The 24,707-nt window shown below is 37.4% G+C and overlaps 3 protein-coding genes across 20 annotated transcripts in view; 2 read left to right on the top strand and 1 right to left on the bottom strand.

The window, feature by feature from the left end:
- The window catches only part of LOC136438017 (intersectin-1-like), a 67,084-nt gene extending 51,720 nt beyond the window's left edge, over nucleotides 1–15,364 (top strand). For 17 of the 18 annotated variants that reach the window (XM_066432778.1, XM_066432772.1, XM_066432759.1 and 14 more), the window contains 13 exons: nucleotides 2,846–2,967; nucleotides 3,692–3,798; nucleotides 4,237–4,312; nucleotides 4,966–5,073; nucleotides 5,762–5,860; nucleotides 6,437–6,676; nucleotides 7,455–7,583; nucleotides 7,886–7,940; nucleotides 8,140–8,209; nucleotides 8,688–8,770; nucleotides 9,955–10,038; nucleotides 10,778–10,951; nucleotides 11,542–15,364. In XM_066432778.1, the coding sequence (XP_066288875.1) occupies nucleotides 2,846–2,967; nucleotides 3,692–3,798; nucleotides 4,237–4,312; nucleotides 4,966–5,073; nucleotides 5,762–5,860; nucleotides 6,437–6,676; nucleotides 7,455–7,583; nucleotides 7,886–7,940; nucleotides 8,140–8,209; nucleotides 8,688–8,770; nucleotides 9,955–10,038; nucleotides 10,778–10,951; nucleotides 11,542–11,696 (1,502 nt within the window). In that variant the 3' untranslated portion in view covers nucleotides 11,697–15,364. Of the gene's footprint in view, nucleotides 1–2,845; nucleotides 2,968–3,691; nucleotides 3,799–4,236; nucleotides 4,313–4,965; nucleotides 5,074–5,761; nucleotides 5,861–6,436; nucleotides 6,677–7,454; nucleotides 7,584–7,885; nucleotides 7,941–8,139; nucleotides 8,210–8,687; nucleotides 8,771–9,256; nucleotides 9,341–9,954; nucleotides 10,039–10,777; nucleotides 10,952–11,541 lie in introns of all 18 variants that reach the window. The other variant, XM_066432648.1, reaches the window with a different exon arrangement.
- Nucleotides 15,365–16,431: 1,067 nt separating this feature from the next.
- LOC136438007 (protein jagunal homolog 1-like) lies at nucleotides 16,432–19,401 on the top strand. Its single transcript, XM_066432634.1, has 2 exons — nucleotides 16,432–16,645; nucleotides 17,417–19,401. The coding sequence occupies exons 1-2, from the start codon at nucleotides 16,557–16,559 to the stop codon at nucleotides 17,841–17,843; spliced, it is 516 nt and encodes a 171-aa protein (XP_066288731.1). The 5' UTR covers nucleotides 16,432–16,556; the 3' UTR covers nucleotides 17,844–19,401.
- A 3,337-nt stretch (nucleotides 19,402–22,738) lies between these two features.
- The window catches only part of LOC136437989 (testin-like), a 33,524-nt gene continuing 31,555 nt past the window's right edge, over nucleotides 22,739–24,707 (bottom strand). Inside the window, exon 11 of the mRNA XM_066432609.1 lies at nucleotides 22,739–24,639. Coding sequence (XP_066288706.1) covers nucleotides 24,470–24,639 — 170 coding nt within the window. The 3' untranslated portion in view covers nucleotides 22,739–24,469. The remainder of the gene's footprint in view (nucleotides 24,640–24,707) is intronic.

The following is a 24,707-nucleotide window of genomic DNA, read 5'->3' as shown; positions in this document are numbered from 1 at the left end:
AAGTAGCAGCGTCTAGATTGTCCTGTTGTCAGATGTAGGTGAAGATAAACAGCAAGTGTGGATTTCGGAAGCAGGGATTGGGAAGTGTCCGGTCGTGGGTCGTACATTTAGCACCGTGCTGTGGCTTATAGAAGAAAGGTAGAGCAAAGCTGAGCACCCCTACAGAAGGAGTGGAATAGTCTGCATAGGTTGCACCGAACAGAATAGTGTGAAAGTAGGGATTTTTTGGACAGGACGTGTTAATGTGGAACCAAAGGTGTGTAGCGTAGTGTTAAGTGCACTGGTAGACTCTCACCCTATCTACATTCTAAGCATAGCAGAAAAGAAGCATCTTACATGTACATGTAGTAGCTGTGCCACTCTTGCACAAACAGTCTGGTCAGTTGTTCTTAAAGGTCTTGCCCAATACCAGTAAGTCTTTGTAAAACTCGACTACTGAAGACTTATACGTACATTAAACTATAGTATTTTTCGCTCTGTAAACTTTGCTTATATTAGACTTTGTATATTGTTTTTAGATACTTTTTCAAGACTTAAGCTAAAGCTACTACATGTATGAATATTCAGTCACTGTCACATTCTTTTGATATGTAAAGTATACCAGTATACGGCAAGATACATTGAATGAATTCTTCATAGAAGGGTTATGGTAACTAAGTTTATATGGACATGTTTATTTACTATACGCACTATTAATTGTTGTAGGGTATAAAGTGAAGACTTCTTAATTTTTTTCTCCATATTTTGAAAACTGAATTTGCTGCCTGTTTTGAATTGTCATTCCATAAATGTTGCAGAATGCTTCCAGAAAACTCTTGCCACGATTCATGGAATGGCAAAACTAATGCAACCAAGCATTAGTTAATAGTTTGTAGCTCATAAGTTAAACTATTCTATAGGCAGACCATTTCCAAGATGTACTTTGAGGATACTGATATAAACAATTGTGGATCTGTTAAGTGTCAATGTGTATAGTTCCCCGTCACAAACATGATTGTGCATTTTTGTAGCTACAAGATGTCGAATTCAGATGCAGACTTGCCTATGTTTTATCAGAAGTGTTGTACCCTGTATATGTATATTGTGTAGTTTGAGAATATCTGTCTTGAAATCTCAGTGGGAAAAGAAAAGCCAACATGCTTATTACTGTACCTTAGCTAAAGATCTACTAGTAGGTAATAATTGAAAAAAAAATTGTGGACAGTTGGTAATAAGATTGTCATTGTTGTGGTACTGGCAAATTATGGCTTTCCTAGCCACATACTATTATGGAAAGTATAATTTATTGTACATTAGAATGAAATAAATTCACTTGTAAGGCTGAGATGTGGTCCTGTTTTAGGGAAGTTATTTCTTGTGAATTATTGTTTGTGTCTGTCGGTATGTCGTGTGTCTGTCTTTCTCTTCCACTGTTTCTTTCTAACTCTCAAAGTCTCCATTTGAGCAGCCAGTGGTTTCTGTTTCAGTGTATAATTTCTTGGGGCTACCCTTCCATCTTCACAATATATGATTTGAAAGGTCAACAGATAGATGCTACTGTACAATGATGCATCAAAGGTCCTATATGATTTAATCATGAGGCTTGATTAACAGTGCACCTGAAAAAAAGAGTGTCTGAGGAGGTTTTGGAAGAACACTGACAAGAATCTTTTGGAGACATTTCCCAATTGACCTATCCAATACTAGTCATAGCCTACCCACCTCTCTTAAATATAGAAATCTCTGATTAGTTGAACCGCTACTGGTAAAGTTAATGGACAGCCAGAGAAATCTCTGATTGGTTGAACCGCTACTGGTAAATTTAGGATTGGTCTATATCAGGATTTTCCTTGGGAATCATCCCTGAACAGAAATTTGCTTGTTGGAACGAAGAAAAATTTCACCCAGTCCGCCCAAAAAAGCTGAACCTCATTCATTACATGAGATTGATGAAAATGTATTGCTGCAAGCTTATACAGATTTAATAACGAAAATTAACAACATGGGGTCCCAAGCAATGAGTGGGACAGACAAAAATGTAAAACTGGAGATAGGCTTGGTCCATAATATACTGTCTTTAACAAGTAACATAACTTGAAAATCCTATTTGATAAGAACCACTGTTACAGTACAAGCCATAACAAGGTATTTTTATTGAAATTAATTTGGATGTAAAATTTAAAACTTTGCTTTTAGAAGATGTAGAATTTAAATTGAGTATGTATACTTTCAGAAGAAGTGAAATTGAACTTGAATTTTCTTTCAGAAGATCATATAAAATTGAACTTGAAGCGATTTTAGAATAGTCTGCATAATCATGATAGACCTTTCAAGATTCTATTTAAACTTGAAGGTACTTCTACACCTACCAGTTGAAGGAAGAGTGAGTGGGAGAGTGATTCTAATCTATAAGGGAACATAGATAACCCACAGGATCCATGTCTATATCATAGGAACCAGCTGTGCCGATTACCAAAAGTCCTTAGAAGAAAGGAGTGCATCAGCTTGCCGAAGGACAGGGCTATATAGACCAGTCCATTATTGTATTGCACTGTATGTATTGTAGTGTATCTAAAATAGAAATTTCATTGAAGAAAGAAAAATTATGAAGACGTGTATATAGCATTTTGTGAAAGACTTGTGTTGTAGTATCTTGCAATTGTTACTTTCAAAACTACACGTAGTTCTAATTTTTTGTGTCACCCCTACAAACTTAATGGGTCATTTCCACAAAGCCTATGATCACCCTCATGACCACTGGTGTATGTTCACCTCATACAACACAGTGTACCTTTCACAGTGCACAGTACTGAATGTTCAGGCTTATGCCTCCTGGTACAACTGTTTCCCACCATGTTTACCGCAGGGGCAGCGGATCTGAACGTGTTTGAACCGATGACGCCCATGGAACGACAGCGCCAGGGTCAGATCCACGAACTCATCACCACAGAGCAGACCTACGTGGACGACCTGGCTCTAGTCATTGAGGTCAGTAGCTTAGTACATTATTCACTGTCCCTAATCTATTTTGACTAAGGCCACACCAATTTAATTTCTTGTTCTATTTTCAATTTTAGCACAAAAAATATCATGAAAACAGAAGGCTGGGGTGAAAACTTGCACCTGACCCTGTTCACTCCCTGAAATTGTGTGCACCAAAGTAAAGACTTTCCTGTGAGATTCTGTTTTCCTGTTGAACTTCCAATCTAGCATTTTTTTTTAAATTCAGTTAACCAAGAAATTAAATTATGGTGGGGCCCAAAGGGGGCTGTGTAGAACTATGAACTTGTATGGGAACAACCATTCTCCTATGCAGACTCAAACCCATGTCCAAGAATGTCCTAATCCAGAATAACATAAGTTTTGAATGTTTAATTTATGACTGAGTCTTGTGCCTTTTATCTTACCAGTTTGTATGATATTGCTATGCTTGCTACAAAATGTCTTGTCTGTAATAATGTTCCCTAAGGGTTTTTTTCTTTCTGTTTGATTTTTTGTCTATTACTAGTATATACTTGTAGCACACTAACTACATCACGTTGCTATACCCACTGATTATGAGAAAGACTTACATGTATCCGCTTTGAGCAAATTACCCGAAATCCTCAAAAAGAAAATAATAATGATTAGTAAATATTATTTAGGATGATTCAAGCCTATTAGTATTAGAAGGTGCCCTAGACTGACCATAATGTTGTTTCTACTTGTGCAGGTGTACATGAAACCCATGAGAGAAGAAGGCATCCTGACCAACCAGGAGCTCAACACTCTCTTCATTAACATACAGGAGGTCAAGACATGCAATAGCAAGTTCAACAAGTAGGTGGCGCTGCACTCTTATCTCTCTGTAATGATAAAGTGTGCCAACTTGAAGGTTTCTGTCCTTTTTTTCTTCTGTGTAAATTGATTAGCCTGACAAATCGCGCTCCTAGCGGCGGGCCGGTCCTGTAACCGCCAGCCCCCTAGATTGAGGTGGCGGTCATCAACCTCTGCCCGAGAGCTTGACTCTGTAAACACAGGCTATAAATCGATGATGTACAACAGATTAATAATCTAGATGACGCTCAACAGAAATATCAAGAAACCTGCACACTTGTATTAAAAAAGATTGAACCTTTATATGGTGCAAGTAAAATGAAGAAAACAGCTTAAATGCATCATGGATACTCAGCAAAAGATACATGATTGTATAACTTTTATAACACACTTCCGTGTTCACAACATATTCAATAACTTTGTATCTTCTTTCTTTTCTAGGGCACTTAGAGTCAGAAAAAAGATGAGTGGAGAAGGGAAAGTGATTCATATGATTGGCGACATCCTTTGTGAGCAAGTAAGAAAAACAATATATGCATTTGATCAAATGACTCAACGATGTTGAAGTGGATTGTAAGGCTGATTTTTATTGATTGATAACATCATAGCATTGTATTTAAACTAGGTATAAATTTCCATTGCCTATGTATCTATCTCTGCATAACTGTCGACTCTCCAATATCAGCTATGCTGCCGAGAGTCGGTGTTGTATTACATGTATAACATTTGACAATAGATATTTTTTTGAATAAGAAAAACAACTTACAGTCAACCTTCTTCCATCATAGCTGCATAGAATAGTCTTTAACAATAGAAACAGGTAGATCTCAGATGGCAGACATTTAGCATCAATCACAGCTGTACATATAAGAAATTCGATATATTATACCACAATAAAATGATGCTTTGACAAAGTCAAGATTTTCTGATTACTTGAAATGTACAATCATGTTACAATTGGCTACAACTCTATCTTGCAGTACACCATGGGTTATAAGCTGTCTCAACATGCTTTTCTGAATCAATGGACATTGTATGATAGAATTTGGACTTGTGTGGAGTAATATCACCTGTAGGTTACCCTAAGAAACAAGTCACAACGTTGGTGAGTTAGAGTGAGTCATGTACATCCACTTAGTTACTAATTGCCCGATGTTTCTGAATGGTCAGCTGCCCCACATGACGTCGTACATCCGGTACTGCAGCTGTCAGCTCAATGCCAGCACGTTTCTCCAGGACAAGCACCAGAACGACCCCGAGTTCAAAGAGTTCTGTCGGGTGAGTCATGTCTTCAACCAGCCAAATGTGTACTTCTTCAGATTTTTCACTAAAGATATCTTGTCGATGAGCAATTTTGATTTGATTAAAGGCTTTCATTAAAGAAAATGTACTACAGTACTATGTACTTTTAAAGTTTGGCCATCATTTCATTTGATTAATATATATGGATGACATCCTCTGGGAACCCCACAGCTAATATGAGCATGCAAATTAAAAAAAGTTTGGCAAGAAAAAAAAAGTTGACTATGAAATCTAGATGTTGTCAGGTAGTTCAGCAAATGACTAACACACAGAGTACATGTAAGCTATAGCGAATAGTAGATTCTTCATTTTCCAATCTTCACATCTTCTCTGACTTTGGGCGTTAGTATCGTTTTCCTATATTTTTTTTAAATTTACGACACATATTTGAGCATTTTGCTTTGTGTGATTTACAGTATAATCAACAACTTTTTTCATTTTTTGAAACGGACAAAAATTGATGCGCGCGCGGATGTCATCCATATGATCAAATCAACACGGCCTTATTACTGTACATAAGGTAGCCTGGCAGAGCAACAGCCAGTTTGAATGAGAATCTGAAAATAATAAAGGTCATGTCTTGTTTGTTTATGAGAACTTACACTATACAAAAATGAAACACAACATGTCAGTACTCTTGACTAACCATTTCTGTCCCTTGCAGCTAGGAACCCAGGACACCAGGACAAAAGGCATGCCACTCAGTAGTTTTCTCCTCAAACCCATGCAAAGAGTCACCAAGTATCCACTTATGCTTACCAAGGTAAGAGGAACTTCTCTATATACCCCCAGGGCTTGTTTATCAGTAATTACAAGACGGTATATTGTGGATATGAATGTAAGTTTCATAATATAATATAACGCCTGTCCAGTTACTTCAAATTTGAAAGGTCTTTTTCCAAATATCAAGGCAGCCAGGACAAAATCCCAATCTTTCAACTTCTTTCTTCCTTGATGTACATCAAAGTTTTACATACCCCCCGGTATCATTGGAAAGATCATGTTATCTTGAGTATCAGGTTACTTTTTTATGGTCACAACGTACAAATTAATTGAGATTTTTGACTTAAAAAATTACTTACACCGCTGTATATACCGTATGTAGAGACAAAACCCAGGAATATTTGAATTTGTTCCCGTCAAGTTTGTCAAATTGACCTGTCGGGATTGACAAGTCACCCTGCAGGGTTTAGAGCTTACCCCGTATGCAGACCGCACACAATCAATATTATGCATTAATTTTGAACATCATTGATGGTATTTTACACTTAAATTGCCATTAAATGCACAACGTTTTTCTGATATTGTTATAATGCTAATCCCCTGGCTGGTGTTACAGATCTTAAACAACACGCCTGAAACACACCCAGACCACATAAACGTGAAGACGGCGCTGGAGCGTGCGGAGGAGCTCTGTACGCAGGTGAACGAGGGCGTACGGGAGAAGGAGAACTCGGACCGGCTGGAGTGGCTCCAGTCCCACGTGAACTGTGACGGGCTGCCGGAACAACTCATCTTCAACTCACTCACCAACTGTCTGGGACCCAGGAAGTTCTTGCACTATGGAACACTCTTCAAGGTAGGGTAACATGGTTAAAAGGGCCCAAAGTAATATCAGGGTACGAAAATAGGATTTTGAATGTCAATTTATCTTGTCATTTCACAATGTATAGATCTGAAATGATTAGTTTCTATACAATGTATAGAAATGATTAGTTTCTATACAACATATAGAAATGATTAGTTCAAACAACTCTGTCACAATGTACATGTGTATAATGACGTCCATGATGCAAACATATGACGTCGTTGTGATGTGAGAACTCAGAACTCACTGAAAATCGTCGCTGGTTTTTTTTTAGGTAGACTCGCAAAACTAAGGCGATCATCGTACAGCACGTTTTTGCAAGGTTTTAAAACGCTCAAAGTATGAAGTTATTACGCAAATGAGCAAAACTGTGTATTAGTAAATATCAATACCATAAAGATTTCAGAATTTTTTCTGTTTCCATTTTTTGGCCCTGAAATTGCTTTGGACAATTGCAGTAGGGACAACTGCAGAATAGACAACACTGCATGTGTGGAAATTATACCAGTATGGAAGAAATTTGAGCTTCCCAACCTGTTACATTGCCAACAAGAAGTACTAACTGACAATATGGAAGATAAATCTTAACACTTCAAATGCAGCTGTTTGAAGACTGAAGGCTGCCCTTTTCTGACTTGTCATGCTTGTAGTATTGTCAATAACCAGTAACCAGTAGGTGGCACTTGTGAACAGTTTAAGTAAATCTGGTGAGGGAGAGCATTCTTGTACCTCATCTTAAAATGCATCACATTTCAACAATTTTTTCCAGGTGAAAAGCAACAAGGAACTCCAAGCCTTCCTCTTCAATGACTTCTTGCTCCTGACCACTTGTTCCAAATCCATCAGTGGAGCTCTGTTCAACAGTAAGGCTGACATCACATACAGGATGTACAGACAGGTGAGAACAAAAAGAATACTGGAAAGCAGTGTGCATGTAGATGTCATGATACAAGGTTGTAATGATTAGAGATTTAAGTTTTCTATATGACTTATCGTCACTATAGTGATTCAATCTATTGATCTGAAGAGTTAGGTTTTTACCTGTAGCAGTGCATACAAATTTGTTTTTAGAACTTACAATAAAGTTGATTTTCATACTTATTCCATATTTTTAAGACAGTCACTCACTCTCACTCACTCTCTCCCATAGCTGGTTTAAGTCGTAAACCAATTAATCCATCATTGTTTTCTCTGCTTCAGCCTATCTTCCTCAATGAAGTTATAGTCAAGCTTCCCACGGACAAAGAAGATGCAGGTAAGGTACAAGGAATGTGACTACATTAATGTATCATATTTCTGCATCATAAATCATGCAAAGAATTTAAAAAATAATAATAATTATTGTAATCCTGGCCAATGATAAAGACTAAGAAAAGGTTGCATCTTTGATATCATCAGTCGTGCCCCTGGGACATGTGAAGTGTGTAGTTAACTACTTTCTAATTATTTTTCAGATGAGCCAGTATTTTTCTTAAACCATGTGGACAAAGTGTACCAGTTTAGGACAGAAAAGGCCAGTGAAAGGTAAGCCTTTGCTAATTTACGCCAAAAATAGTTACTCAAGCAACTGAATAAAATTTTGAAACAGTCAGACGTTTCAGACAGCATCCACTGTCTTTCATCAGTGACTAACAATGCTGACAGTGGATGCTGTCTGAAATGTCTGACTGTTTCAAAATCTTATCCAGTTGCTTGAGTAACTATTTATGGCGTATCTTACTACCTGGATGTCTAACCTTCATCAACGCTTTGCTAATTTTCTACAACGGATACTGAAGCTTAACCCCTGGTACTATTGTACAATGTATATTTCCACATTTGTGTCGGCCGCATGAAGAGTTAGAATTTTGGCTAATGATGATAATAGTAGGTTTATATCAATTCCAATGCCTTTGAAATGTGTAGAGTCAGTCCATACTGAGTTACTGTCACTTGCTAGAATATGCCATGATGTCATTGCTTTGTGTAAGATGAAAATAATTTGTAACCATGGTACCCCCAGAAACCAGTGGATGAAAATGATGGAGTCTGCCTCTAAACAGTACATAGAGACAGAGAGGAAGAAGAGAGAAAAGGCTCATCAAGGTACCACTGTTATAGATTTCTACACAATAATGTACATTTTGATATTTTATATCATTTCCCCGAAATTCATTGAAAAGTGATTGAAATTAGACAATGTCTTTGCAGAAGCTAAATACTATTAGATATAGATTAAAATTAGTTCTGTATGTCAAATACATCCTTGTGTACTTGATGTTTGTAATTTGATACCCTATAGGTGTATGCAATTTTTGCATGTAAATGAATTATAATGTTCAGGTTTATGTGAACTTGTTGTAAGCCACATACTAACAGATTTTCTCAATCTGCTAATATCTCTATGCTGATTTTCTACTTTTGCCAGACTTCCCGTACTATTTATTAGATATATCTAAAAGAAATCAATTTCAATTCAGGCAAAACTTCAGGAAAACAGAAACTTTAGTTTTGACTAGATTAAGTGTATTTGTCCTACCTGTGTGTCCCACCTGTACTTCTCTCTCTCACCTGAACCCACCTGTCTCTCAGCACGCATGCTCCGCTCCACGGGCGTGGGCCGACTTCTTGTAGTCATACAGGACGGACACCGCCTGCAACCCTGCAACTCTAATGGTACAGTCCAGGGTTTTACTCTGTATAAAACTCCACAGAATAACTGTATGGCTGGTTCTGAACCCAGAGTATCAATGTTGATAAAACAACCTTTAAAGTTTGTATTTAAATAAAACGACTCTTTGTACACAACTAAGTTTTTTATTCAGACAACATTTCGGTGACAGTCTGTCACCTTCCTCAGGGCAATTCTGACTGGTTCACATTGCACTGCAGCTATAGGTGGCGCTGTGTATAGATGTGGTTCCAAAAAGCGACCTCTGTACCTGCTGTGCAATGTGAACCAATCAGAATTGCCCTAAGGAAGGTGTCAGAACATCACTGAAACGTTAGTTGAATGAAACACTGTCTTGGTTGTGTACAAAGAGTCTTTTTATTCAAAGACTTACCAACCTAATGAAACTATTTGGAAACCTTTGCGTTTGCTCGTAAGGGGAAAAGAAATTGTTTATTTAAATTTCCCTCTGTTAGAAAATACATTTCCCTTCAGATATGTGGGATGTTTGATGTTCTGAGAACCGGCCATCAGTTATGCGTTTTTGGCAACTGCTCTGAGGCGGAGCAGGTAATGCCTTGCAGCTTGCGCCATGATGAACGGTTGATTCTGCCCGCAGCTCGTTCGTTGCGGTCCACAGGGATGGGCAGACTCCTGGTGGTCATGCAGGAGGGGTATGATTTACAGCCATCCGATATCAATGGTACCCGCTTTTATTTTGTTTGATTTGGTTTCATTGATTTGGTCTGTCCAACGTTCTTGCATTTACAATATGACCAGGGCGTTGGACATGATTTTGAATTCTGTTCATTCTTCTTGCTTTTGATTTACAGAAAGTACATTGTATGTCATATTCGTGTGATCTTGTGTTGGAGTAATTTATCTCATTTTCCTTTTTCCTGTTATTTTGAATGAAAGAAGATGGCTGGCAATCACAACAGCTAATACTTTCAAATTGATACTGCTAAGCTCGAACATGTTGTAAGGGATTGCATTCGTCATTTCGGATGGTGACGTAAAGCCGGCGGCCCCGTGTATGAGGGAGCTTCAGGCATTAGCCTCAAGCGTCAATCCTCTGCACGTAAAAGAACCCAACACACTTATCGAGAAGTGTAGGGGTGACCCAGTGTGCTTGGCCAAAAACGCGAGCCGTAGCAAAGCCGCATTGCACTACCACTAGCTACTTGAAAAAGCATCATGTTTCACCTCAAATGAGGATGCCTTGAAACGAAACAAAGTGTAAAGCGTATCTAATAGACAGTTTGTATACCATATTAGCCCATATGGGTGTAAGGTTGCTGAGATATGGGAGGTCAGTCGGGAATTAAACTGGAAGTCCGGAATTAAACTGGAGAGTGTTACTACAAGTTCCATTGCATGCCACATTTTGCTTATCCCAAGTACTAGTGTCTTGTAATCAAACCAAGTTGTGTTTACCTTAGGCCGTAGTGACCCTTACTGTGAGGTGAGCATGGGAGTGCAGGAGCACAAGACCAAGGTGATCCCTGGCACCCTCAACCCCAAGTGGAACTCCTCCATGCAGTTCTTTGTGTACGACATAGAGCAGGACGTGCTGTGCATAACTGTGTTCGACAGGGACTTCTTCTCACCAAACGGTTTGTGGTCGTTTTCTGCACATTCCCTGACCAATTGTAGCTCGAAAGTTTACTCATGTATTTATCAATAGGATATTTGGCATGGCTTTACATAATTATGCTCTCTCATTACAAATGTTATTTTTAAAGGACAGCAAAACTTAAGATTGAAAAGACTTAACTATGCTAGATATACCCGAAAGTTAAGTTCTGACTTGTTTTACTTAAGTCCGTTGATGGGGACAGTACATATCGCTTCTTGACGTCACCAAATTCAATCAGTCGAGTAGGCGTTAATTTGCAACTTGCAAACGGTGGAACTCGAGTTCTAAACTATGCATGACAGATTTATGTAAAACAAGTGAGAACTTGACTTTTGGGTATACATGTACTATTAGAACAGTACACATGTAGCAGGCTTTTTGATTTCAAGTTTTGCTTTCCTTTCAGTACTTTCATTGACACTTCTTAATGTCATCTATGTTGTTAATAATTCCTTCCAACAGTATATTAGAAACTAAGATAGATATTCATACTGTTTTGGAGACAACCTTCTACAATCAGGAGTCATGAAAAGGATCTGACATTTTTCTTTTATTGGTTCCTTCCAGACTTCCTTGGCAGGACCGAGATCCGTGTTGCAGACATCTTGAAGGAGAGGCAGGAGGGAAAGGGACCGCTGGTCAAGAAACTGGTGCTTCACGAGGTCCCCACGGGGGAAGTTCAGGTCAAACTGGACCTACAGCTGTATGACCGGAGCAAGTAACACTATGGTGCTGTAATAGTTTATAATTATATTTACTAATCTCTGAACAGATGTACAGGGCTGTCTCCTGGATCCATCCTTTCATCCCAGGATAAAAAAATGCTTGTTGGGACGGAGAAAAGTTTCACCCCATCTGTCCAAAAAATCTAAATTTCATGACATAAAATTGATGAAAATGTATTGAATTTCTCATAAGCTTAAGATGACAGATTCAACAATAAGAATTAACAACATGGGCTCCCAAACAATGAGTGGGACGAAAAGATTCAACGCTGGAGACAGCCCTTATGGAGTACTTCCAGTCAATTGTTTACTATCTAAAATCATGGGAGTTAAATACAGTGAATGTAATACCATGTTAGCTCTTATCAAAGAATGGGTTAGTCCCAAAATTGTACGGCTTTTGTTCTTCATGAAGGGATGGTAGAATTGACCAGTTTGGGATACATTCCCAAAACAAGTAGATCAAACTTGGAATAGCAACATTTCTAAAATCAAGCATAGTTTTGTACTAAATCATGTCATTGTGTACAAGCAGATAGAGGTATTCATAGTTTGCATCAGCATTCGGGTACATGACTTTTAGGCCAGCTGGTTGTATCATCAAGGGTAATATTAAAAAAATTGACAAATCTTCTAAAATTCATGTAAGATAAGCAAATGGCTGCTCGTGTACACTGTGGAAATATTTAGATAGTGGGGTACATGGACTTTCTTATCATGATACTAATAGCAATGTACAGATAAACTTGTATATATCAACATGCAGTACTCATTGTACAAAAAATGGGACTTTGCAAATGTGAAGGAAACAAAAGTAGTGTTCTTGTTCTTCAATTATTATGATAATAATGTTGTGAATTTATGTTGCTTGTGATTACAAACATGACTAGAACTCAATCTGAAGTGACCATGATGCTTAAAATTAATCAAAGTAAAAATACCATATTCAGGAAGACTGTGAATTCCATAGATTCAAAACCATTCCATAAATGTTAGGCCATGTTGATTTGATTAATATATGGATGACATCTGCGCACACATCAATTTTTTTGCGTTTTCAAAAACAAACAAAAATCGGCCCTACTGTAAATCATAAAAGGCGGCTGCAAAATAAGAATACATGCTGTACACTCCAAAAGAGTATTTCAGAAAATGAATACTGATGTATGAAGTTTGGAAAGGACAAATATGAAGAATCTATATTGTGGTGTACCATATTCTGCATGTGTGTTTAGTTTTCTTCATTATTCCTTACCACGTAGATTTCATAATGAAGGCAACTTTTTTTTGGCGAAACTTTTTTCATTCGCACGCTTGCATCAGTTTTGGGGTTCCCAGAGGATGTCATCCATATCATCAAATCAACATGGCCTAACTAACAAACATGTGGTATCATGTTAACCATCTAACTTACTGTAGATGTTGTCGTCAGCATTGTTAAGGAATATCTACATGTTCCTAGGGGCAGTATCTTATTTTTACCTTAGATACAGACTGCTGGATGCATGTAAAATAAGTCTAGGCATTTTAACAATCTCTTACTCTGTTATGAAAACAACAAAAAAATTTGTTAAGCTGACTTTGCAATAAGAACAACAAAATATGCTGTCCTTGTATCAACACCTCATATTTCTGCATAAAGATTGAGCCAGCATTAAGTACAGAGGATGTTACCCAGGCTATTTTTTTTTCATATTTTCAATGCATGACTTTTTGTGTGCTAGCAAAGAGATTCTTTTAACTTCATTCATCAGCCATAAAAAAATGTACCTATGGTGTAACCTTGATCTGTTTTGAATATGCTCTGTATATGCAGTTGCTACTATGCTGGCGCAAAATGTTTTTGTTTGAAGCATATTGTTTTATGAGATTAATGACTGTGACATCAATATATGAGCTGGATACCTACTTTGTACATTTGATGTCTAACATCATATTATACACTGAATGAAATTCTAGCTTAGCAAGTGATCATTTCAAAAAATTGTGCCATAGAGCATCAATATTCAAGGAGTGGAAAAAATTCAAAGTAAGAAACCCTGTATTGTTTTATAAGTTGTTGTGTTACATGATTATATGGGATTGACGCTGCCATCTTTACTTATCACCTTTGCAGCAACAGTGTCTGCCTCTTTCTGAAAGAATTTAATTGTATCCCCAGCTATATTTTCAAGCAGGCTACCCTGAACTAATTTGTATAATATTGTGTAATTCGTAAGATATTTGCCAAGATCAATTTGTTGCAAAATATGTTAATTGCCTATAAGAGCTCTGTCTAGAATCAATGTTATGATAATTGTAAATGTTACATTCATGTTTGTTTTTGAGGTAATTTGAATAGCAAATGTAGGCCAGCCAATATAAGTGCTTTCTTTATAGATTACTATCTCTTACTATCATTTACATGTTCATCTGGTTTAATTAATAGTAATTAACATAAACAGTGGACCATTTTCACATGAGAAAATTATATATAATAGTTTCTATGGCTGTGTTTATCTAATATAGAATTAAATATTGATACAATATTTGCATGGAAAGAAAGACAATGTGTTACAAAGACGATGAATCCAAGAAAATATGTTACAAAGTAACTTGTTGAACTTCTCACTGCGTAATGATATTAGTGACAATCATTGCCAAATGTATATTCATCTTACTGATAGAGTGTAATTATGCATGAGATAACTAAATCATAATTGTGTTTGCTTGCAACCTGATATAATTCTGCAATGTTTCGTCAAAGTTGGAGCTGTTATGTTACTTTTTTTTTTCCACATAGACAATAATGCAAACTCAAGCTTATAAAATCATAAAGGTTTGAATTGTGGCATAATTTCTGTCCCCCAAAGACTGGTCACTTGAATTTGGAATGTCAAACAGATTTTGAAGGTAAGATATATCCATGACCATATACATTTGTACGTTATGACATTATATGAAGTAAGCATTCTTGTTCAAATGATATAAAACTAAGAATAGTGGGTTCCCAATGTGACTTTCCAGATAGAATGGAACAATTCTCTCCAGATCTTTGTATTAGCCATGTCTTCATGAAAAATAGTTTTTTTATAGGCTATCATGGTGCCACCTTACTGCTAAAGAAAGCACATAGGATTTAAGCCATAGTAAAACATGGATGCTTTAGTATAGGTCGGAATGGCTTTTTAGCGAATGCCCACAAATGCCCACTATGTCGAAGTCTGCACTGCACGAATCTCTTTTTTTTAGTGTGTTAATGTCTTGTACCTTTCCTTAGCAGATTGACCACACATTTTACACAATGTTACCTTGTATATCACTAGATATACTATTCAGTCTATAGTTTGGATGAAATTGGCTTAAATTTCTTTGTTCAAATACAATGATTTATCCAGAGGTAATAAGGTGCTTTCTAGCGGGCAGTGCAGGACTTTGAATTATAGACATTCATTAGAAGTTCTGAAACGAATATCAGCCCAACATTGTGAATTTTCATACTCTGTGATATTATTTTTCAGGTTTTCCTTATCATTTGCTGGTTTGCTTGTAATTATAATCTTTGATGAATATTAATTGTGATGCTAAACTGATTTATGCAATTTGAAATTGTAAATTAACCTACATTGTGTGTCTTGCAGTGCAATGACTGAGATTAATAATAAAGCAGGATTCTAATAGTAATACATTTGTTTTCTGTCTTTTCTGTCACAAATTGTTGGTGTACACATTTTTTTACGCTGTTAGTGCAATAGTACTTCAAACGTACATTTTAGTTAGTATTATAATCATTTTGACAAAGAGGTACTGTGTAATGCACAGTATTTATTTAGTGTTTCGCATATGTACAAGTATTTTAAAACAAAGAAATACAAGGCAAAACAAAATATGCAGGGGGGGGGGCAGAAGCCTAGGTGGCTTTTCGTGGGCCTTCCTTCGAAACTTACAATAGGAATCATATCATAAATTGTACATAACTCAAAACTAAACAAAATTAACGATAGAAAATAAGTTGAACTTCTATCATAAATCCTAATAGATGAACAGATACGAGGAAATACAACATGAATTTTAAGGTATCAAACATAATAAGGTACGCTAATGTGATCAATGCTAATCATGATCGACAAATTGTTAATATCTCTTTGTCAAGCAGCTTATACTACATGTACAATCTACACTACATTATAATTTCACATTGCTACAAAAACAATTGAATTGTCTTAAGATTCTATATCAGAACTACCTTTTATGATATTCTAATCCTTACTGTTGAAAGTAGAGCAAAGCTAGAGAAGATGCAATCTGTTAACGTTACCACTGATTTGATTGCAAGTTCAGCACCAAGGGCAGGTATGTATATGATTCACTATTCGGCTTATTCTTCTTCGGCATTCCTTTAAAACTTTCTGCAGAGCTAACGTTTATGAATAAGAAGCTAAGCAGTGTGGAACTCTCAGAGCATGGTCATTTAAAACCACGGAAAAAAGTCTTTGTTGTAAAAAACTTGTAATACATTGTCGAAAATTCTGCTCAGGAGAAAACACGGCCAACAATGTAATACCGCAAATATCAAACCTGTCAAATACACGAAGGAGGCAGGCGTTTCAATTTGGTTTGATACATGTGCTTAACACATGACGACACAAAGTCACAAAATCGAAATACAAAAGTTAGGAATGACAAAGTGCTAATTTCCTTTATAACTTGAAAATCTTCAGACAAAATCTGCCCGACCCGGAAGTGATTGGTCCCTTTCCCACTATGCTTTACTCAGTAACCGGAAGTTCTTACCTTTGGTGACTGGACAGGTGAAGATAACAGATTTCCGCACGTGTTGCGTTTCTTAAGGGCTCAGAAGCGACATATTATATACCTATGGCGTCTAGAGGTGGTAAACATGTGATCGGCTCCGACGGAAGTGACTTCTTACACCGAGAACGGGTCGCGGACCATTATTTAGCGAGGTGAGTGTAGGGGTGGGGAGGGGGGCGTCGGTATAATTTTGCCAGCTGGAAGTTATGAACTAGTTGCAACTTATATCAAAGGACGTGTAATGTATATGCTTATAGGGGTTCTTCAGATGTTTTTAATGGGTGTATATTTTCACTTGAGAACCGTCAACCGCCTCTGCTAGAGAAGAGAATATGCTATTTTATCTAGTACTATAATAATATCATTCATGCAAGTAATCCCCTATGCATTATTGTACAACTTTAAAAGTACTTACAAGTTCGCGAGATGGTGAGTTCGCGAAGGGAAGGTCTCCGCGAATCTCGCGAACTTAATTTTCTCGCAAATATTAATAGACTTACAGTATTGCATTTTTTGCGTGAAACTGTGTATGTTGTATTGTATATTAAAGCAAATGAAAATTATATTTTGATAATCCCTGGCCTTACTGTGATAAAACTTTAAAGTGAAACATTAATTGTTAATGTTTGCATGTTATGAATGACATTCTTGATTAAACCAAAGCAAATTGACATTCCTCATAACCACCCAAGAAGACACACTTGGGTTCTTGGATACTTATGTCCATTAGCCAACAGGCAAGATTTGCAAGCAGCTAATCTTCCTGGAATAAAACATACAAACATAAGACATACAAACTTACATACGAGTCATTACAGCTAGTATTCACATTCTACATCTAAGCTAGTATTTACATTCTGCATCTTTGACATTCTTTGTTGAAAAAAAATCCACTCAAGTGACCAAACATTATTTCTTCTCAGTGCCAAGATGAAGACCACAGCGAAGCAGTGCATGGTGGGACACCTGGTATTAGTAGCGCTGGTCCTGAGTCACGCCCTCCTGGGCCAGCTGGGCTTCCTGGAACCGCCCGCAAAGATCTGGGAAAAGATCTGGATCCTAAGCGCCATTCCCGCCTTGTTCGGGATTCAGTCCCTTCCGAGGAACAAAGTCAACCATATGAACGGCTTCTTCTACGGCGTCATCGTACTAGGCCTACTGCCGCTGTGTTGGGGAGTTGTGGACTTGGTGCCTGAACTCAGAACTGCGACCCTGTTTCTGTTTGGTTACCCTGCAGTCTATATATACTATACAGGCATCGCTGTAGGAGCAGTGCTACATGTGTTGGGATTGTACTACAGTAGGAAGTTAGTAGAAGCCTGGACTGCCAAAGGACAGAAGAGACAGTAGTTTTAAGTAAAAGTAAAACATTAGATGATTTTGGATATCTGATGTAATCTCACCTGCTGACGTTTCGGTGTCTGTCAGACACATTCTTCAGAGCTTCTGACTAGAGTACTGCTTCTCACCGCTATAAGTAGTACTCCAGTCAGAAGCTCTGAAGAAGGTGTCTGACAGACACGAAACGTCAGCTGGTGAGATTACCTGGTTGTGTTAAAAGAAACTCCAAATATCCTATGTTCTAACGTTACCAACCTGATAAAATTATTTTCAGGATTAGATGATTTTTCTTTACATAACTGCCATAGCAGTTGTTAATTGATATTTCCGGTATTTCCTAACAAAGTTGTGATTGATAACAACAGTCACATAATGTTGAGTATCTGGGCTACCACAAAGTGTATCTTATAAGATTTAAAATAGAGAATGTTGGCACTGAGCATAAGTTATTGTAAGTATGATTTGATTCTTTTTTGAAGTCGGGCAAACTGGTAATTCGAGACTTGAGACTTGCACTATATAAGGATTTGTTTACTGATGGACAGCATAACTCGGGACATTGTGCATGGGTCTGTATGATATTTGTATATGAATAGATGTTGTGTAAGCGAGTGACAAGTTTGATTGTTGACCTCCTAGCATATTTCTATGGTGCTGCAGCAGAGCTTCTGGTCTTCATATCATACTATATTATCATTGAGGAAAGGGTTGATACATTATTAGGGACAGGGCAATAAAACTATAAGTGGGAAGTGAAGGTTACAAAAAAATTTTGTCAAATAGTGTTGAGACAAGAACTTGTTGTATCGAAAAGTACCATTACATGCATAATGTAAGTATTTGTGCTTGCCTGAAAGGTTGCCCATTCCTGTGAACTAGCTGTGGTGTGAGATACAATATAAGTGGGAAATGAAGGTTACAAAAAAATGTTAACAAATAGAATTGAGACAAGAACTTGTTGTATCAAAAAGTACTGTTACATGCATAATGTAAGTAGTTGTGCTTGCCTGATATGCTGGCCATTCCTGTGAACTAGCTATGGTGTGAGATATATGAGTGCTGTATGAAAGTTATAGAGTGACTGTTTCTCTGCTAGAAACTACATTTGTAGCAAGAGCAGCCAATTCTATTCGCTTAGGCCACACCAATATATTTTCTTGGTCAACGGAATAAAAAAAAAAATGTAAATACTAGATTAGAAAAACAACATGAAAACGGAATCTCATAGGAATGTTTTTACTTTGGTGCACACAGTTTCAGGGAGTGAACAGGGTCAGGTGCAAGTTTTCACCCCAGACTTCTGTTTTCATGGTTTTTTGTTGCTAAAATTGAAAATAAAAATCCCGTGACCAAGAAATTAAATTGGTGTGACTATATCCACATTGTACTACCGGTAGTAGAACACCATGGCATGCATTGACCAAAAATCAATAATAATGATATCAGTGTGATCTGATAATAATACAATGATCGTGTCAGCTGTTGTAAGTTTACCTTGTCCAACTAGTAATAGCCTGTTACGTGCCATATCTCTACAAAATAAACATGTTTGTAATTTATTGAAATACGTTTTTTGTCATGCCTTTCTGTAATCCTAAGAAACTTTCAGTGTTGCTTGTGGGATCAATGAAGGCTGTGTCAAAACCAATATACCTACAGTTTATTTCAGGTTTCCATGTTCCACCACTTTTATCTACATACACAGATGTACTGATTGTCCAACAGCTATTTGCATATTCGGGACAGGTCATATAAACAGAGGGACTTGAAAAGTAGGTCATATAAATAAACAGATGGGACACTCACTACTCTCCAAGCAGAGGTTTTTTATGTCACCAGTTTAGGCATTTTTGTCCAACACACGGTTGGTGACATAACGAAAAGGGGACAAAAATAGAAAGCCCGACAAAACACCTCAAAACATGTCAAAAACCAGCCGGACCCACTCCTCTGCTTGGAGAGTACACTGCACTAAAACTGCACCACTGCTAGGTACGGAAAAGTCACATGTACTATGTTTTAAAGAAATAGAATAGAAATTTGGAGTCAGTAGCCTCTCGGAAAATTTGCAGCTAAAAGTAGAGTCACGAACCTCCATTGGTAAACAGTAAAGGAAACATACATGTATGATGATCATAAATGACCCGATATGCAATTCTGTCGTTTGTGAAAAGTCTTGAATATTATCAATCTAGAGTTCAAACGGTCACAGTTTCGAGTTCAAGGTCAAAAAAGCCTGGAAAATCAAAACCTCTTTGCGACCCTTCTGCGATTTCCCCATTCCCGAAAACACCAAAATTTGGCAATTTGACGGCCTCCTTTGTCATTTTTCTCGACACGGCCGGGTGTGGTACTGCAGATAAGGCTCTCATAGGGTATAATGTTCCAATTTGTAGAAATGTGAAAATATGCAAGACATTTAGCCTAAAGACAGAGAAAACTTTCTCAAACTGATCCAGACGTCTTCACATTCATTTTGAAGGACCTTCAAGAGTTTTCAAGACACGCGGGTTGACACATACTGATAGAGGGCCATTTTCTAGACCCGGGAAGGAGCCTGTGTAACCTCCATGGCCGCCTGTCGAAGCGCCTCCTATATACTAGTAGCTATATTCATGAGCCAATAGTGTTTCGTATTGACCCAGGTACGAATTGTAATCAAATAGCAACATAGGTTTATTTAGATAGCTGAAACTCCTTAAAGAATGCCAGATACATAATACAAGTGGCAGAATAAATGTCGGAGGTAGTGTGTCTGAAAACGTGTCCCCCCGGGCGACTTTCTCGGAAGTCGCGGCGTCTGGAACCGCCACACGACGGGCACAGCAACCTCCTCTGACGCCTTTCTTGTGGAATAATTGTTGTTCTTAATCTTATAATTGCATCTTACAAACAAAATTTGTATGAACGGATAAATCCCATCCGCCGATGGATCAAGAGGTGTTTTGTTGACTGTTTACTTGTTTGTCAAAATATCTATATTATATTATTAGTGATGATACAATAAAGAAAGTTGTCTTGAAACATCTTATCTATCATGATATGACAAAACGGTGCAACAGCGAATACTATGGTGGCTATCATAATCTATTCATGTGATATGGCCATTAGCTAATACATGTAGATGCTTTATCGGAAAATGCATTCTATATGTGATATAATAACATAATATATTGTAATAGATGATGTACTTGTTTATCAGATTAGTTCAGTGGTTATTGTTTCTGTGTTCATCATACTACCCGGATGTTTAATAAACAACGCTTCATATTAGACCACAAACAAAACCTTCATTGTTAGAGACCTTACAGAGACCTAGTCCCAGTTTTCGGCGACGACAATTCTTGGTTGAGCTGTTCCTATAAGTTGAGGAAAAGGCCAAAGTTGTCAAGAGAAGGAAGATGATGTCAATATGTATCCTCAACTTACTCATCGGTTACAAAAAGGGATATATACACGTATGTAGGCGGCGCTTCCAAGGGCGGCCAAGGTGGTATGTGGGCATGCGCACGGCCTAAAAAAATCAATCGTTTTTATGTCAACTCATGTTGTAAAAGTCTTAAAAGGTCATTCTACAGTGAAGACATTGAGACCTGTTGAGAAAACTCTGTAATGGCGTTAGACCTAATGTCCTGTATATTTTCACATTTTTACAATTCGGGAGTATAAACCCCATCAGAGCCCAATCTGCAGTACCACTCCCGGCCGCAACCGCAAAAGTGACTATGACGACCGCCAAATTGCCAAATTTCGGTCTTTTCGGGAATGGGGAAATGGCGAAAGGCTCACAAAGGGTTTTGCACTTTTGAAGCTTCATTGACTTTGTTTTTTTGAAAAATGCGACCATTTGAAATCAAGAATGACAATATTGGAGATATTTCATAAACATAGCAAAGGGTCTTTAGGTCATAAAGGATTTGCTTCTTTCCCATTTACCAACTAAGTAGAAGTGGTGGAATGTACCTTTCCGGTAAATTGACACTTTCTGACGGGATACCACATCCAAATTTCAATCCTTTTTTTCTAGAGCTAAAGCAATGTGTTTCTGTTCGTTTGTCTGTCAATAGATTTTCCCCGAATTCAAAATGCTGTAAGGTGCGTTCGTTTTCGTTTCAAGGCATCCTCATTTGAGGTGAAGCATGATGCTTTTTCAAGTAGCTAGTGGTAGTGCAACGTGTCGCGTTTTTGGTCAAGCACACCGGGTCACTCCTACTCTTCTCGATAAGTGTGTTGTGTTCTTTTTCGTGCAGTGGTTAAATTTGACGCTTGAGGCCTGAAGCTCCCTCATACACGGGGCCGCCGGCTTTACGTCACCATTCGAAATGACAAATGCAATCCCTTTATGTAATACAACATGTCCGTCGAGCAGGAGTCTACCCCTAGGATCGAACTCGGGCCCTAGGATTGCATTACCGCTTGTGCCACGGGGACATAAGGTGCGTGGATTACTAAGTACTTCACATTGCAATATAACAGAGGAACCGCTTGATTGGCTGAATTCTTCTTACTCCGGTACCGTCTTCTGAAACATGCCAACCTACCTCCTGATGGAGGAACTATTTTACTTCAAGAGAGGCTCAATCGTAACAAAAGCTTCTGTATATCTTTGACGATCAATGGATTTGATGTTATAATTTTATTAAGATGATTTCAATGTTTTTGCTGTAACGTCAGTTCGACCATGTCTTCAACGTATGTGATAATGCTTTTGACGAAGACTAGCTTTTTCTTTTCTTGGGTCTGTAAATATTCTACAGTAACTATATAATCTGTAACATGACTTATTCTTCTTATCTAAGCAAGTGGTCATCTTTGTTACTTTCTCAGATGTGTAAATATTGTATGAAGACAATACATTTTCCTAACTTTGAAACAGTAATAAAATAAGACACATGATACACGAATTCCCCCTTTAATAATCCACTTTATTAGCATGATTTGCAATAACAAAAGAGATAATGTTTCATCACAGCACCAAAACCCACCAGTTAATATATATATAATTCCTCATTAAAGCCTCATTTACATATATTCTCAGCAGCGATCAACATATTCCGTAGCATAATATACCAGATAGAGTCTGTAGCAATAACTTTCCAGCTAAAACTGAAGATACTTGGTGCATCAATAAACTTTAAAGTGCAATCTATGTAAAACTTGTGTTCTATAACTCATCCAAAATTGGGTAGCTATATGTATAAAATCAACCAAATATCATAGAAGCAGAAAGAAAATCACACCATGACATTGTCTTAAACATATCTTAAAATTAGATACTTGCCCAGGCTAAAGAGTACATGTACATGTATTGCATAGTGGAAGTGACAGATAATATATATACTAGTTCATCTAACGTCCAGTGTACATCATATCCCATGGCAAACTTGATTACTTGAATGAAATATTCTATTTCAGATCTACAATTGTACCTTTTCATACTTCTGACCATTAAAAGTCTGTTCCTTCTCTCTCTTTACAGTTAAGGCCAACAAAAGAAGCCAAAGCCCCTATAAAATGCATATTGATATGAGGAATGAAATTTGCTGTACAGGTGAACAGAAGAACTTAATAAAACAATAAGTACAATTCATTTTAATTACTGTAAACAGTAAAAAAACATATTTTCTTTTCAATTAGGGATCAAATGAGTGAAAGTACACAAAAGTTTAACTTTGTAGTAATAATGTAGGGAATTTTGTCTATCTTTCAATGCTGTGTACAGCTTTGTATAATAATTCTATTTGGCAAGTTTTTCATGTTGCTGTTCATACATACTGTTGTTGCACTTTCTGATTGCAAAACGTTTCCAATTCTGGCAACTTTCTTTGGAGAACCTTTGATATGGCAGTGAAGTGAACATAAAATTGTGGTCATACTTTCTGATTGAAACATGCCTTCCAAAACATTTAACTTGGTGTTAACAAGGACATATACATTGTATATGTCACTATGATTAGCATTGGCTGTTGAGCCTTCACCAATATTAGAGTACTGACATAGTAACATGTTCTTACATACATGTATGTGCCATCTATAACATTGCATAACAGATGCTTAACTACAATATAATGCTTATGATACACCTGTGGTACTTCTTACAATGATATAATTGCTATAGACCCTATGTGATTGCCATAACAGAAAGTACTATTTTATCACCTCTATTCAAGATTATTCCTTTTTCTTAGAGTTTGAAAGCACAATCATTTGATATGAAGTGCAGCTATTACAGCTTTGTGGAGCTGACTTTGTGTCATACATTCCTTCAGCAATTTCTAAACTGTTACAAAATATACTAGAGTATGTGTGGTGTATGGTACATGTACCTAAAACCAGTTGACATTTTCAGATTTCCAAACAGCCTAACTTAATCACGTAAAATGCTCATTATTATAGGCTGAAATTAAATGTTAACAAGACCTGCTATTTTTGTCGTCAACATGCACTAAAATCGAACAGCGTTGTTTTGTTACTCTCCAGTTTTAACTCGTCAAGTTTTGTTTCTAATCCCTTGCAAAGCCAAGTTTTGGAGTTGACTATGCAGGAGTCTCACAACGACAAGATGATATGTGTGTTAGTTCGATCTTGCATGACCGTACTAACGTTGTGAGACTGTACGCACGGTGTCGCGCCATCTAATGCCCTTTGACCTGGGCCTCCTGGTTGGTGCAGTCGGGGCAGAGGATGCGCCCACCCTCGTTGGTGAAGCCCTTGCCGACCAGGGAGGTCTTGCAGCCAGTGCAGTTAAAGCAGTCACTGTGCCAGTTCGAATTCTCGAAGGAGATGAACTTGGTGCCCCCAAGACCTACAAAAACAAGAAGAGATGTAAGATTGGTATCATAGACCTGATAACAAAGAAATGACCACAACAAA

Source organism: Branchiostoma lanceolatum, chromosome 1, assembly GCF_035083965.1.
Source record: "Branchiostoma lanceolatum isolate klBraLanc5 chromosome 1, klBraLanc5.hap2, whole genome shotgun sequence".
Lineage (NCBI taxonomy): Eukaryota > Metazoa > Chordata > Leptocardii > Amphioxiformes > Branchiostomatidae > Branchiostoma > Branchiostoma lanceolatum.
Note: the sequence above shows the minus strand (reverse complement) of the source record. Positions and strands in the feature narration are given on the sequence as shown.

Coding starts and splice junctions, on each gene's coding strand:
- LOC136438007 (XM_066432634.1), top strand. CDS start 16,557: ATGGCGTCTAGAGGTGGTAAACATGTGATCGGCTCCGACGGAAGTGAC. Junction 16,646..17,416: donor GCGGACCATTATTTAGCGAG/GTGAGTGTAGGG, acceptor ATTTCTTCTCAG/TGCCAAGATGAAGACCACAG.